The 15,937-nt window shown below is 47.7% G+C and overlaps 1 protein-coding gene across 3 annotated transcripts; it reads right to left on the minus strand.

Annotated features, from left to right (window-relative positions):
- Positions 1–1,154: 1,154 nt before the first annotated feature.
- SMPDL3B (sphingomyelin phosphodiesterase acid like 3B) lies at positions 1,155–13,558 on the minus strand. Of its 3 annotated transcripts, none has more exons than XM_035116879.2 (8): positions 13,046–13,558; positions 10,897–11,113; positions 10,047–10,144; positions 8,800–8,943; positions 7,311–7,483; positions 5,614–5,794; positions 4,013–4,146; positions 1,155–2,272 (listed from the first exon to the last, which is right to left on the minus strand). In XM_035116879.2, exons 1-8 carry the CDS (start codon positions 13,104–13,106, stop codon positions 1,802–1,804), a joined length of 1,479 nt encoding a protein of 492 aa, XP_034972770.1. In that variant the 5' UTR covers positions 13,107–13,558; the 3' UTR covers positions 1,155–1,801. The 3 variants fall into 3 exon arrangements, with proteins under 3 accessions (XP_034972770.1, XP_034972771.1, XP_034972772.1); XM_035116880.2 differs by having other exon boundaries at positions 10,897–11,110; positions 13,046–13,556; XM_035116881.2 differs by lacking the exon at positions 10,897–11,113 and having other exon boundaries at positions 13,046–13,105.
- Between the last annotated feature and the right edge of the window lie 2,379 nt (positions 13,559–15,937).

A 15,937-nucleotide genomic window follows, 5' to 3' on the forward strand; every position in this document is an offset into this window, starting at 1 on the left:
AGATAACATAACATAATAAGTGTTTTTTTTTGTTCAGGCCAATGGCCCAACTTGTCCAGCATACTGGTCTGAACAGTGACCAATTCAAAGCACATCCCTTCCAAGAATCATGAGAACCATAGTTCACTATAATCCTCAGCACCCTTAGCAGACTACAATTCCCAGAATTCTTTGGGGGAAGTTGTGTGCTTTAAATGTTCTTTAAATGTACGGTGTGAATACAGCCTTAAAGCCTGGAGGTTTCTTTTGCCAGGGCTTCAAAGCACCACATACCACAGAGGACAAAAACAGGTCACCTGGAATCATGACGCCAGGTGATTTACAGATGGGCAGCTCCACCCATATGCCAAACCTGGCCTGGGCAGGGAAAGATAAGAATCCAGCCCACCAGGCAGACGCAGTTCCCCACCCCTGTTGCAAAGGCAGTGGTGCAATTAGGTTATTTTAGACTTTGGACTTAATGGTGTTATGGGCCTGCTAGGAGAGGATATTATCTAGTTATCCAGGAAAAACAAATAAATAGGGAACAGATGAATAGTTGTGCACAGCATAATTTCAAGGCCAGAGGAATTAAAAGTATTCAGAAACTTCAAATGATAGTACAGGACACAGCAGCTCAAATTTTGTTAGGCGCTTCAGGACATATATTTGGTCATCATCTTGGGCTTAATGCACATAGCTTCCCTGCCCACCCCAAATCCTGGGAACCATAGTATACTCCCCACAGAGTAAACAGGTGTCCCACATAAAAATTTAAGAATATAAGAACCCTGCTAGATTGGCCAAGACCCATCTAATCCAGCAGACTGTTCTAACAGTGGCCAGCCAAATGCCTGTGTGAAGCCTGAGTTCAACAGCAACTCTTCTCGCTTGTGTTTTCCAGCAACTGGCATTCAGAGGTGTATCACCCCAAACCGTGGAAGTAGAACATAGCCATTCTGGCTAGTAGATATTGATAGCCTTATCACTCACGAGTTCATCTAATCTTCTTTTTTAAGTCATCCACATTAGTGGCCATCACTACATCTTCTGGGAGCAAATCACACAGTTGTGTGAAGAAGTTATTTCTGTTATCTTCCAACATTCAGCATCATTGGATGTCCCCCCCCCTCTCTTCCTTTTCCCCCACTCCCCCCCAACTATGCATAGTTTTATTCACCTTTGTCATGTCACCTCTTATTTCTCTTCTCTCTAAACCAAAAAGCCCCAAATACTGTAACCGTAGATCCATTCCCGTGATCATTTCAGTTCCTCTTTTCCAAACTTTCCCCAGGCAGCGTTCCAAGTGGCAGTCACACCACAAGACTTGTATGACAACAGTATAATATTGGCAATTTTATTTCCTAATGACCCCTTGCATGGAATTCACTCCCCCCCCCCAAGCTGCTGCAGATTGGGTCAAGGACATCTTCATCGAGCTATCTACTATGACCCAAGCACTTGTTCAGTGCCAGTTCAGAGCAAAAAAGCATTCATGTGAAATTAGACATTTTTTGCCCCACTGTGCATCATTTTACACTTGGTTTACATTGAATTCCATTTGCCATTTTACTGCCCATTCCCCCAGTTGGAAAACTCCTTTGGGAACTCCTTGCGAGAGGAGACCACGCTAAGCTTTGTTTCTTATTCTGCTAAAATGATCTTGCCTGATGCTGGAATGATGTTGTCATAATCCTGTGCTCAGACAGTCCAAGAGCCCATGCAAGGAGGTGAGCTACAATAGCCAGCCATTTGTATGCATACTTTCAAGCCTAGGTTTGCCAAAGCGAAACAAACCCAAACCCCAAGAAGGGTGATCTCCTTAGGATGCTGAGGCCTGTGGCAGTCGTTGCATCCTGTGCTTTTTCTGTGTAGAAGCCGGGTGCCCATGCTCATATCTTGGTTCATTCAAGGCTCTCAAAGGCCTAGACTGAGTAACAAGCCCCATCACGCAGCAAAACAACAGAAGACCCAACCCTGGGATTGAAGGCACTGCTGCAGCACTTCTGGCTTGAATACACTGGTGGTATTTTGCAAAATCGACCTCCCTGATGGCACAGATGTGGTCGGTCTGGCAGGCGTCGTCACAGTCCGAAAGGTCGTATTGAACTGAGTTATACCGGTAGTATTTCTGTAAGTGGCTTTGGTCTTTCTCAAGCTTCTCCACCAGCAGCTGCATGGAGCGGACGGAACCATCTGGGACCTGGAAAGCTTCTGTCAGGCTGTACTCTTTCTCCCATTCAGGGGCCCCCATGTTAGCATGTGTGAGGTTTAAATAATAAGTTACCATATCCTGAAATGGAAGAGAGGACACTGTGAGTCAAAGGTGGGTGCTAGGAACGAAGCATTTGGTTTTAACTTATTTTGACTGACTAAAACGGTGCAGCAGATTAATCAGGCAGTAAATTAGTTTTCTAATGCAGAACTCTTTAAAACACAAGAACGTATACAATGAGCAGGCATTGTTTTAGAAAAGGTATTCCCCGCCCCAGACTCATGGAAACTTTTGGAAGGGCTTACTGAACTATAGGGACTAGGGTTAGTCTTGCAAAAAACAAATGACAACAAAAGCCACCCTTCCCCTCTGCAGGGAGGTGGGACCAATTCGGATGGTCCGCCCCCGCCACTTAATGGATCCAAATGGTTTCCAGAGAGTGGTAGGGGATGCTTTATCCCATGTTGATGGCCTTTCAGCCGATTCCCTGGTGGCCCGCTGGAATGTGGAGTTAACCAGGGCTATTGACTGTCTGGCTCCGAAAAGCCCTCTCCGATTGCATGGAGCTCGGACAGCTCCATGGTTTTCCATGGATCTGAGGGCAATGAAACAATCGCTGAGATGGCTAGAGCGCCGGTGGCGGATAACTCCTTCTGAAGCTGACTGGACACGGGTTAGAGCTCAATGTTGAGCCTACCAAGTGGTGGTAGCGACGGCGAAGAAGACTTTCTTCACCGCCTCTATTGCATCTGCAGAAAACAGCAGCAGGAGACTCTTTCATGTGGTTCGCAATTTAGCAGAACCACCTGCTCCATCGGGGCCCAGCTTGGGCCACATGATCTCCTGCAATGATTTTGCAAAGTTTTTTGCAGATAAAGTCGCTCAGATTCAGGAAGAGGTAGACTCCACTGTGGGAGCAGGACCAGGGTGAGGGAGTGCTAGACTCCTGTCTAGTCAAATTGCATGGGATCAGTTTCAATCTGTTACCTCCGAGGATGTAGACAGGCTGCTTGGATGAGTGAAACCAATCACCTGTCTCCTTGATCAGGGCAGTCTCGAGCAGGTCGGGCGCCCTGGCGCTGAGGCGTGGAGATCGCTCCGGCGCCGCTGCCTGCGCAGCATGGCTTTTTAGAAGACATCTGAAGGCAGCCCTGTTTAGGGAAGCTTTTAATCTTTAAGAAATTAGTGTATTTTAATATTTCTGTTGGAAGCCGCCCAGAGTGGTTGGGGAAACCCAGCCAGATGGGGGGTATAAATATATTTTTTATTATTATTATTATTATTATTATTATTATTATTATTATTATTATTATTATTTATCCTAAGCTGCTTTGTATGTTCTTTATGCTAAAAAAACCAACAGCTGGCTGCCATTATTGTTTTAAAATGTTTTACAATAAAATACAATAAAAAATCTCCCTGTCTCTGTCTCGCTCAATGAACATATACACGCCAACTACCTCTTCTAAGATGGTGTCTGCTGCAACATGCAGGTGCATTTTTAAAAACAGGTAATTAAAAACAATGGCTTAAGCATTTTAATGCAAGAAACAAGGTAAATAAAAGCCCACATGAGCAGGACTTTGCCAGCTGTGGCTGTCTTCATGGCATCTACTGCCTTGTTGGCACTATGTAATGCAGTCCAGGGCAAAGATAGTCACAGCCAATCTCTGCAGAAGGCTGATCCACTTCTCTCGTCTTTACTGGGCAGGATTAATAACTCTGCCAGAATGCTCTCCCTCCATGGCCTCATGTCGCCCTCGACATGAGCACTTGCTTTACTAGAGACAAATGCAAGCAAACGACGGTGCCCCCTACCTTCACCAGCAGGGTGTCACGGTCATAGGTGAAGACCCGGATGCCAGGGTTGTTGGCCCCATTGTGCACGCCCGGTAAGGTTGTTTTCCATGGTGTTACTCCTGGAGCTAAAAACATGACGCTGATGGGAGAACCTGGAAGAAAAGGCAATTTGTTTAGTCGTTTAGTCGTGTCCGACTCTTCGTGACCCCATGGACCATAGCACGCCAGGCACTCCTGTCTTGCACTGCCAGAAAAGGCAATATTAAACTTAAATTAGACTGCTTTCCAACAACTGAGTATTTGGGGTGGAACAGGCATGTTCTGGTCACTCTTAATGAGGTAGCAGCAGGATATAGTGATCCTCCTGCCATGTATTCCCTGCTCAGAGCTCCAACTTCATTTTATTACACAATGGAAGAACTGCAACCATTTCTGCCAAGTGTAGACAACCCCATTGTACAGCTGTTTCAGCCTATACAGGGGGTTAATTGCCTGTAGAGATAGTGCTGTAGGCATTTCCTTCTTTATGGTCTACCACTCCTCTTCCTGCCAACCTAGCAGTTCGAAAGCACGTAAAAGGGCAAGTAGATAAATAGGTACCGTTCTGGCGGGAAGGTAAATGGCGTTTCTGTGTGCTGTTCTGGTTCGCCAGAAGCTGCTTTGTCATGCTGGCCACATGACCTGGAAGCTGTACACTGGCTCCCTCAGCCAGTAAAGCGAGAAGAGCACCACAACCCCAGAGTCATCCACGACTGGACCTAATGGTCAGGGGTCCCTTTACCTTTACTCCTCTTTCCAAAACAACTCTATCACCTTAACCCTTTCATTCCCAAGTAATACTGTCTTATATTCATTCTGCCCTCTCTGCTGTGTGGGGCTATCATGCTTGGTGGAGTATTTAACCCTTTTCAGTCCCAAAGAAAATTGGCCCTCTCCAGCATCTGTGGCTGGAGTGCCCAGTTTGTTACAGAGGTTGTTTTTGTTTTTGTTTACAGATGTCCGGAAGCAGAGTTGCTATTTCACTTCCAGCTTAAAACACAATAGCAATGTCCATGGAATGTCATTAAATTATTAATATCATTTGTACTTTTTAAACTGCTGGTTTTAATTATATTTTGAATTTTTAAAAACTTGCTTCTAACTTTGGCTGATACTGATTATTCTGATGTATATGTTATCATTTGATTTTTTTTGTAAGCCGCTTAGAGGTTTCATTTGCAGTTAAGCGGAATACAAATAAAATAAATGAAAAGAAAATGGTGAAAAGAAGGAGCAGATCCAAGGGGGGACAGCAGACTTTCACCAAACCATGCTGGACCTTTGATGCCAGCCCAGTCCTGGTTCTATTGAAAAGCAGTGTAAAAGCAACCTGACAGCCTACAGTGGATTTCTGAACTTGTAGGCATAGGAAGCTGCTGTATATTGAGTCAGACCATTGGTCTATCTAGCTCAGTATTGCCTACACTGACTGGTAGTGGCCCACCAAGGTTTCATATGGGAGTCTCTCAAAGTCCTATATGGATATGCCGAGGATTGAACCTGGGACCCTCTGCAGGCAAGCCAGATGCTCTACCACTGAGCTATGGCCCTTCCTATGGCACCAGGGGGGGGGGATGTACCTGTGTTACTGTAAAACATCCTAAAGCTATCAGTGTGATGATGCCCAAAGAACTGTGCCACGATCACTCCATGATGCTTCTGAATTATTTCGGTATATCTCTGGTTAAAGTGTTCTCGGAACCAAGGCTTGCCCCGTTTCTTTTCAAAGAAGCCAGGAGGGACGTGCCCAATAATATAGACCTGTAAAGAGAAGGAGAGAAGGAGGAAAACATGCTGAAGTCCAAGTGGACAGGGCAGTCGGGCCTGCTTGGCAATACATTTGTGTACAGCCCAAATACCCACCAGGTAGCTATAGGTTAATAAATAACCTCCCAGCCTCAGTGCCTCATCTGTGCAATGGGAAATATAGTGATCGGCTTTACTATGAAAGCGATGACAAACCTAGACAGCATCTTAAAAAGCAGAGACATAACCTTGCCGACAAAGGTCTGCATAGTTAAAGCTATGGTTTTCCCAGTAGTGGAAAGTGTATGGAAGTGAGAGCTGGACCATAAAGAAGGCTGATCGCCGAAGAATTGATGCTTTTGAATTATGGTGCTGGAGGAGACTCTTGAGCAGGCATCCCCAAACTGCGGCCCTCCAGATGTTTTGGCCTACAACTCCCATGATCCCTAGCTAACAGGACCAGTGGTCGGGGAAGATGGGAATTGTAGTCCAAAACATCTGGAGGGCCGAAGTTTGGGGATGCCTGCTCTTGAGAGTCCCATGGACTGCAAGAAGATCAAACCTATCCATTCTTTAGGAAATCAGCCCTGAGTGCTCACTGGAAGGACAGATCCTGAAGCTGAGGCTCCAATACTTTGGCCACCTCATGAGAAGAGAAGACTCCCTGGAAAAGACACCGATGTTGGGAAAGATTGAGGGCACATGGAGAAGGGGACGACAGAGGACGAGATGGTTAGACAGTGTTCTCAAAGCTACTGAGTCTGACGAAACTGCGGGAGACAGTGGAAGACAGGAGTGCCTGGCGTGCTCTGGTCCATGGGGTCACGAAGAGTCAGACATGACTAAATGACTAAACAACAACAGTAGAAATCTCAAAGCAGTTTATCTAAAATACACCTGACATCCTTGGGGAGCTATCGGCACTCCAAACAAGACCTACTGCTACACCTACCTTGGTCCTCTGTTATAAAAATGGCCGCCTCAGCACAAGAAGCTCTGCTGATTGGCTGAGTCTAGCTACCATATTCATCTCCCACAATGCCCTGCAGTAGCACCACTCCAAGGCATTGTGGGAAATAACGATGAGACAAAACACAACCACCTGCCCTTGCCTGTAGTATTCCTTCAAGTGCTGGCACCTGCCCTCGCCAGATAAACCTGAGAGGGCCCACAAACAGACAGGTGGGCCCACTAAGAGGTCATTTTGCTCACAGACCCCTGAAACCTGGAGCCAGCCTCGCTACGGCGGACACATGCCACAGTGCTAAGTATCTGTGATGGAAATTCATATTTCACACAGATTTTACCGAATATATGTCACAGCCCAGTAGAATGGTGCCTGCTTCATTTCACCTAATACTTTCCCTTGACCCCAGTCCATAATACCTGATATCATGCAACCTTGTCCCCCCCCCAAAAAAAACTCTGATACTGTTTCTGTGACCAATCTGTAGTAAAGCCTTCACCAGTCATGCAGCTTTCAACTGGGTAAGCTTATTAGTCCATAAACAATAAGGCAGGTTTAAGGAACCTTTTCTCCTGCTTCTGCTGCCTTGGTCAACGTGTCTTCCAGCCAAAGGAACTGGCCTCCTGGATCTTCCAGGCTGCTGGTTTGATTATTACTGTCATAGTACAAGTTTGTGTTGAGGACAATCATTCGCCTTGGTGGGCCAAGACCAGATAGCATCTGACTGTAGAAAGCACCTGCAAAACAACCAGTAACACAGTTCCATCCATTGTGGTCGATTGTGTTCCCCATGCTATCTCATTTGCACTATACATTTAAAGCAGTACCAGATCACTTTAATCAGCATTGGCTTCCCCTAAATAATGTTGGAACTCTTTTAGCTAATGCCTTTTTTCATTCTTCCTTTTGCTGAAAAGCCAGCAATCTCTCTTTTGAAGAATGGACCAATTAGCACATGTCTATAACAAGTGAACAGAATTTCCAACACCTTGCCTTACTGAACTGTCAAATAGATACTAACCAACTGAATCAGTCACAAAACAAAGAGATGGAAGCTATACAGAACCGAAGATAAGCTACCCTCTAGATCAGTGTTTCCCAAACTTGGGTACCCAACTGTTTTGGACTACAATTCCCATGATCCCTGACCTACCTAGGGCTGGTGGAAGTTGTAGTCCAAAAAAACAGCTGGAGACCCAAGTTTGGGAAACACTGCTCTAGATTTTCAGGGATGGAGAACCTGTGGTGCTCCGGCTGCTGTTGGACTCCATGTCCCATTAGCCCCAGTAAACATAGGCAATGCTCAAGGATGAAAGGAATTGTAGTCCAACCCAGAACAGGCCTGTTCCCACCAGGACAAAAAAATGATGGAATTAAAACTGTGATAGCTCAATGCTGCACAGACCTTTGCATGCAGAAGGTGCCAGGTTCAATCATACACATACCGTAGGAGGCTGCCTTATTTGAAATCAGTCTATTGGCACATCTGGCTCAGTATTTCTACAGAGACTGGCAATGGCAATCTGAGATTTCAGATCTGGAGGTTTTCCCAGGAGGCCTACGGTACCTGGAGATGCTAGAAATTTAACTTAGGGGCCTCCTGTGTGCAAAGCAGGTCTGCTCTACCATGGAGCTACAACACTTCTCTGACATCTTCAGTTAAAAGGATCAGGTAGCAGGTGAAGATAAATATCATGCCAAACCATTTGCAATCAGAGAAGACCAGAGTTTCCCAAACTTGGGTCGCCAGCTGTTTTGGATAGCTCCCATCATCCCTTGCTAGCAGGAGCAGTGGTCAGAGATAGTGGGAACTGCAGTCCAAAAACAGCTGGAGACCCAAGTTTGGGAAGCCCTGGGGAAGTTTGGGAAGACCATACTGTGCTAGACAGGCAATAATCTGGCCTGATACAAAGCAGCTTCTGACATCCCCCTGCTTGTGATCTTTCAGTTTTCTTCTCACCTGCACAGATGGATGCATTTCATTTCGGCCTACTGGATCCCTCTTCAACCTCCCATGACCCGCATCAGTTTCTCAACTGGATCTAGCACGCACCTGCTCTGAATGTTTGCACAGAGCTGTTGCTGAGCCAGTAGCTCCACAGGTCTGCAGTTTCATTGTAGATCCTGTTCTCTTTAACTGGAAATTGATTTTTGGGGTGGAAGTCATGGTTGCCCATTGCAGGATAGACCTGAGTTTCTGGAAGGGATACAAGAAAACAACAGTGCAGTGGGTTTAGAGGCAGAGGAAGAGAAGAGTTTTTGCATCCAGACAGGCTGGAGGTGACTGCAGAACAAACAACTCAATGCTGGCACTAGCATCACTAACTGGAACCTGATTTGTTGTCGCTTACAACAATTAACATTGCAACATTGTCCTAAAATCATAATGTCAGGCAGAATGCAACAGAGGCAAACACTATACAGTATCTACTTGATTTAGCTGGCAAATGGCAGCTTGTGTGAGGGCTGCCAAACCAGCATATCAAGCCATGGTTTGAAGCTGGCTTACAAATCACAATTTGGGCCAACCGTGGTTTACAGATCTGTCTGAATTCATGGTTAAGGGCCATTAAGAGCACCCTGGACACAGGACTGCATTTATAAACTTCTGAAGCAAGGGGCTGAGCAGATGGAACAAGAAAGCAGACAAGCAGCTCTGAGCCTGCAGGCTCAGACCACGACATGGGTTCATAACAATGGTTAGCACAAACCATGGTTTGACATGACGACTCAGCTGAGCCACGGCTATGCTACAGGAAGTGAGGAAAGAGTGCAGCAAGAAAGGCTTACATATATCCTGCTTGTCACTCCGATGTGGGAAGAAATTAATGGGAGCAAGCTGGGATCTAAATATCATTATGTAAAACAGGCGTGGTCAAGGAGGAGCCCTGGGGCTGCAGGTGATCTTTGACCTACTCTGGCTCAACTCACTTTTGGCTCTGCCAACCTGCAACAGATTACCTATAAAGGAATTGCAGACCACTACAGAAAAAAAGGTGCCTCCCCCTGTAAAAAAAACTACCTGGATCATAGAATCATTTGGTATTGAATTTATTAATTTTACTAATACAGAATACACAACCCTACCTACACTTATGGGGTCAGCCCTGCCTGTTCTTGACACTCTTCAAGGAACTACATTCCACAGTTTGGCTCCATTGTTGAAACACACAGGAGACTGAAGACATTCGCCAGCCTTAAATCTTCCTTCCTGCAATTGAAAACCCATTGCTTCTGTTTCTGGATTATTATTTTTTGGGCACAGGCTTCTTACTTCCCAATTGTTCTGGCACACCCTACCTGGAAATACATGTTTGATCAGGTTGGTTAGCTTTTCAATTATCTCCAGCACAGTATCTTCACCCAGTTTCTCATCAGGTACATGAGGAGTGTCGTCTCTGGAAAACAGCACAAAATACTATTTGGTTCGGGGACAAAGATACTGGGAAAAGTAAAATCCCTGGATAGACGTAGAAGAGTTAATAAATCAAGAGCAAAAGATGAACCCAAAGGCCCATCTGGTCCAACATTATTTTATTTTATTTTTTAAATTTATTTTGTCTATTCTGTTGCCAAACAGATGCCTACAGGAAGCCCATAAGCAGGTGGTGAGGGCTCCTCCACTCATAAGCCCCAGCAACTGGTAATACCTGAAGGTAATATGTAGTCATCATAACTAATAGGCCACATTCCCACCATACATTTAAAGCACAATGACACTACTCTAAACAGTCATGGATTCCCCCAAAGAATTCTGGGGCCTGTAGTTTGTTAAGGGTGGACAAAGTTGTTAGGAGACCCCTAGTTCCCTCACAGAGCTACAATTCTCAGAGCAGCTTAACAATCCCTCTTCACAAGGAACTCTGACCATTGTAGCTCTGTGAGAGGAATATGGGCCTCCTAACAATTCTCTGCACCCTTAACAAATTACAGTTCCCAGGATTTTTTTTTTGTGGGGAAGCCATGCCTGTTTAAAGCGGGAGTTAAAGTGGTGGGAGTTGCAATTCAGCAACATCTGGAAGGGCAAAGGATCCCCACACCTGGCTTATACAAAGGTTGGCCAAACTGAGTGGGGAATAAAGTGGCAAAGAAGAAAGTCGCATTTGTTGTGTTCACGGCAAAAGACAACAATGCACAAGCGCTTCCTTACCCAGTCCAGAGAAGGAAGTCTGGGTTCGGGAGGACCTGCTTCATAGCATAAACAGAAGAGTTGACAAGAATCCACGGAGCATCACACAAGTAATTTCCCCAAGCCCCTGGATTGGCCACTGGTTGGGCGCCAGCAGATGGGCACACCTTCAAGGGGTCTGAGCTCACTTTGTACTGCGGGTCCAGATGAAGGTCTGTGATGTGCCAAAAATAACCTGCTAAGGACAAAAGGATTTTTTTTTAAAAAAAAGGGACCCAAGAGCCCTGCAAGATCACGCCAGTGGCCCATCTAGTCCAGCATCTTGTTCTCACAGGGGCAACCAAGTGCTTGTGGGACCTGAGAGCAACAGCCGAACTTTGCACCATGATTTCCAGAAACTGGTATTCAGGAGCCTACTGCCTCCAACAGTGGAGGCAGAATATTGCCATCAGGATTAATAGCTTGCCATTGGACTCAGCTACACTCGCCGAAGCTACGAACATGAGTCTGACCAAACTGCGGGAGGCAGTGGAAGACAGGGGTGCCTGGCGTGCTCTGGTCCATGGGGTCACGAAGAGTCGGACACGACTAAACGGCTAAACAACAAACAACCACATTATAAACAGAGCAGTTATTTGTTGCCAATAGGATTTTCCACTGAGAGCTTGTATAGCGTTTTTTAATTAGTGTAGATCCAGCCATTGATAGCCTCATGAAATGGTTCCGCTTTTGCTTTAGAAAGTGCTTAGTGAAATCCAGAGCAGGAGTATGCACTCCTGGGCCCTATACAGCCCACAACCAGATTTCATCCAGCCCTCTAGATCAGGGGTCAGCAAACTTTTTCAGCTGTGGGCCGGTCCTCTGTCCCTCAGACCTTGTGGGGGGCCGGACTATATTTTGGAAAAAATATATGAATGAATTCCTATGCCCCACAAATAACCCAGAGATGCATTTTAAATAAAAGGACACATTCTACTCATGTAAAAACATGCTGGTTCCCGGACCGTCTGTGGGCTGGATTTAGAAGGCGATTGGGCCACATCTGGCCCCCGAACCTTAGTTTGGAGACCCCTGCTCTAGATCCTTCCCCTCCCCATCAGCTGTTCTGGGGAGGGGAGGAACTTTTGAGTTGCAGAGGAAGGAGCAAGTTGTAGCTCCTTCCTCTGCAAGATCTGCTGAAAGAAGACCAAAGTACAGAGGGCAAACTATTATTATTTATTAATGCATATATCATGCCATGATAGGCTTCTAAATACGGTAGTTTTAAAAGCCCTGTTACACATGCATTAAAACATAAACATCCATAATTAAAATATGCAATAAACCAATCCTTAATAAAACAACACAGCAATTAAAAGAAATAGACTAGCTGCTACACTAGGGGTGGGGGACCTGTCGCCCTTCTGATGCTGTTAGGGATCCAATGTCCATCAACTTTGGCCATGATAAATTATCTGAATTTAAAACAATTTTAATCTACACAGGTTTGATTCATATACAGATTTCTGCAAGCAATTTCCCCCAAATTAATACATTTTTGTAAGCTATTTTCACTAATGTATGCATTTGAATACACACATTCCCCTAACAGATGCATATTTATGCAGTGCAGTGGTACCTTGGGTTACGAACTTAATTCGTTCCGGAGGTCCGTTCTTAACCCGAGGCGTGCTTTCACTAATGGGGCCTCCTGCTGCCGCCATGCCGCCACCACGCGATTCCCTGGGACAAAGTTCTCAACCCAAGGTACTACTTCCGGGTTAGTGGAGTTTGTAACCCAAAGCGTTTGTAACCCGAGGTACCACTGTATACAGAATTGGGTTGGAGAACTGCATTGTAAAATTCAGATGCGTGTGAATTTCAAAAGATAATTGTGTTTCAGTTCACTTGTGAGTTTGAGGTAGTGGGAACTGGGCAATTTCTCATTAAAACGCAAACAAAACCAAATTCCACCCCCCCTCCATCTCTACACAAAACATGGGGGTAGGAGACACAACCTGATCTTTGGTCTCAAGCAGCAAAACCTCATAGGTTGGCTCTGTGCAACCATGAGCTAGTGCCATGGCTGTCCAGCCTAACTGTGTAACAAACAACCTACCTTCTTCCCTTAAACCCCCACTGCTGAGTTGTTTCCTCTCAACCAACTTGTGCAGCAAAAAGGGTAAGTTACCTGAGGCAGCGGTTGTGGCTCTGCAGTGCATCAAGAGCAACAGGACTCCCAAAAGATCCATCTTTCGCTGCCAGCGATCCCTGGCTGAAGTTCCACGCCTGTAGTCGTAGCTTTGGGGAAAGTTAGCCAGTTCCAATTCAGGCTTGGCTTGCCTCTATCAGATCTCTGACTCACAGGCTCCTTTTGCTGTTGCAGCAACTCTGCTCTGATTCAGAACTGCATCTTCCTGTTTAGCAGAGGGGTTGTAATACTTTTTTTTTAAGGGTGTGAGGCTTGCAGGCTTTTACCAAAGGTGTATGCTAGGACACCGAAGAAGGCAGCTGGCTAGCTGGTAGTTGGTCCTGCTCTCATCTTACAAAGGAACTCTCCAAAAGCGCTTGAAATGTACTCGGAGTCGAGAGTGAATTTCATGCTCTTTATTCAGCTCATAGTCATCAAGGAGAAGAGGAGAAGAAGAATGGCTCTTTTCCCAAAACCATCTGCTTATATACATTATTTACACAATGGGCCTTGCGTGATTGGCTACTTCAGGGCTACACCTGTGGGCCAATTATATTGTGGATTGACTTCTGCCTGCAGCCTGATTGGCTGCTCCTACAGGCCAATCAGGTAGCAGATTCACTTCTGCCCGCCGCCTGATTGGCTGCTCCAGCAGGCCAATCAGGTTGCGGATTCACTTCCACCTGGAGTTGGATTGGGTAGCTCCCGCTGTTTCTGAATCCTATTGTTCTAGGATTCAGCTCAGTACATAACACCCCTCCCCTCTAAGTTCCAGTCCTGCCCGGGAAGTTGCATTCGTAGTCCCCAAGGTCTGCTGGCCGCCTCCGTGTGCGTTGTGGCCTGGGGTGTTCCTTGGTCAGGGGTTCTGGTTCTGGCTCGTGTTCCGAGGCTGCTGGCTGTGCCGGGGCTGTCTGGTCTGGCGCCACTGAACCACTAGGTTGTGGCTCTGGTTCCGGTGTCCTTCCAGCCTCGGGGCGCCCCTCTGTGCCTACTGCTTCTGCTTCTGCTTCCCCTGCCCACCCCTCTCGCTCTACAGGCCTCACTGCCCTGCTGTCCCCTTGGGACCCCTCTGTCCCGCTCTCCTCCCGGGTTCCTCCTGGGAATCGTCGCCGTAGCTGGTCGCAGTGGCGGCGCCAACATTGCCCCCCTTCCGTTAGTACCTCGTACGACACGGGACCGGTCACCTTGGTGACTGTGGCGGGTACCCATGCTGGGCCTGCCCCAAAATTCTTTGCGTACACTGCGTCCTGGGCCACAAATGTCCGGGGGTTCCTGCCTTTCCCCACCACTACCTCATCCTGAGCTCTGTCGGGGTGAAGTCGGTCCAGTCTAGTTGCAAGGCGCCGGCCCATTAGTAGTTCAGCTGGGCTCCGGCCCGTCGTTGTGCTTGGGGTGCTGTGCTGTGCTAGAAGAAATGCGGCAAGGCGGTATTCCCAGTCCCCTTGTGTCATGCGGCGGAGGCTGTCCTTGGTGGTCCGCACCATGCGCTCCGCTTGGCCATTGGTGGCAGGGTGGAATGGTGCTGAGCGGATGTGGCGGATGGCGTTCTGCGCTGTGAAGGTCTGGAACTCCTCTGACGTGAATGCGGTTCCATTGTCCGAGACGAGGGTGTCAGGGAGCCCGTGGGTTGCAAAAAGCTTACGTAGTACCCGGATGGCTGCCGCCGTAGAAGTGGACGGTACCAGTGCGACCTCCAGCCATTTGGTGTAGGAATCCACCACTATGAAGAATGTTTTTCCCTGGAAGGGTCCAGCGAAGTCCACGTGCAAGCGTGACCATGGATGTCGGGCGGACTCCCAGGGCTGGACTGGGGCCCTTGGGGGATCCGGGCGGGATTCTTGGCAGGTCTGGCAGTGTTGGACCCAGGCCTCTATCTCTCTGTCAATCCCCGGCCACCACACATAACTCCTGGCAAGGGCCTTCATCCTCACTACCCCTGGGTGTGTCTCGTGTAGGGCTGTGAGGACCCTTTTGCGGAGGGGCTGGGGAACAACAACCCTGCTTCCCCATAACAGGCACCCCTTGTGGGCCGACAGTTCATGTTTGCGGTTTGTGTAGCCAGCGAATTCTGGCCCGGGGCTGCTGCTGGGCCATCCTCGCCACACCCAGTCCAGGACCCGGGAGATGACCCTATCTTTTGTGGAATGGTGCGCAACTTCTTGTGCCTGAATGGGTCGGTCGGGAAGCAGCTCCAGGGTCATAACCTCTTGCGCAGGCGCTGGGTCGGGGCCTGTTTCTGGTAGTGGTAGCCTGCTGAGGGCGTCTGCGTGGCCCATCGCCTTCCCAGGGCGGTGGATTAGTGCATACTGGTAGCCGGCAAGGAAAATTGACCACCTGAGGACACGTGGAGACAACACTTGGGGGGTCTGCTTCTCGGGGGCAAACAGGCCAAGCAACGGCTTGTGGTCAGTCACTATGGTAAAGGGCCGCCCGTACAAGAAATCATGGAATTTTTTTACGCCCTTCACGATTGCCAGACCCTCCTTGTCAATCTGTGAGTAGTTTCGTTCGGCTGCAGCAAGCGTCTGGGAGAAGTATGCCACCGGCACCTCTCTTCCATCTGGGAGTTGGTGTCCCAGGACAGCGCCGATGCCATAGGGAGAGGCGTCGCATGCCAGCACCACTGGCAGCCTCTCGTCGAAGTGTGCCAAGACCGAGTTCGAGACAAGCAAGTCCTTGACTGCCTGGAATGCGGCCCTTTGTCGCTGGCCCCACACCCAAGGGGCCCTTTTATCTAGGAGTCTGTGTAGGGGCTCCGCTACCGCTGCCTTATGCGGAAGAAAGGCATGGTAAAAGTTCAATAGTCCCAAGAATGACTGAAGTTCGGGCTTGCTCTTGGGCGCTGGGGCCTCACAAATGGCCCGTACCTTGTCACCGGTTGGATGGACCCCT

The sequence above is a fragment of the Zootoca vivipara genome, chromosome 6 (assembly GCF_963506605.1).
Source record: "Zootoca vivipara chromosome 6, rZooViv1.1, whole genome shotgun sequence".
Lineage (NCBI taxonomy): Eukaryota > Metazoa > Chordata > Lepidosauria > Squamata > Lacertidae > Zootoca > Zootoca vivipara.

Excerpts from the sequence above, each read along its gene's own strand:
- SMPDL3B (XM_035116879.2), bottom strand. The coding sequence starts at position 13,106 with ATGGATCTTTTGGGAGTCCTGTTGCTCTTGATGCACTGCAGAGCCACA. Across the intron at positions 11,114-13,045 it reads AGCCACAACCGCTGCCTCAG|CAGGTTATTTTTGGCACATC; the intron begins GTAACTTACCCT and ends TTTTGTCCTTAG. Across the intron at positions 2,273-4,012 it reads GTGACACCCTGCTGGTGAAG|GATATGGTAACTTATTATTT; the intron begins GTAGGGGGCACC and ends CTTCCATTTCAG.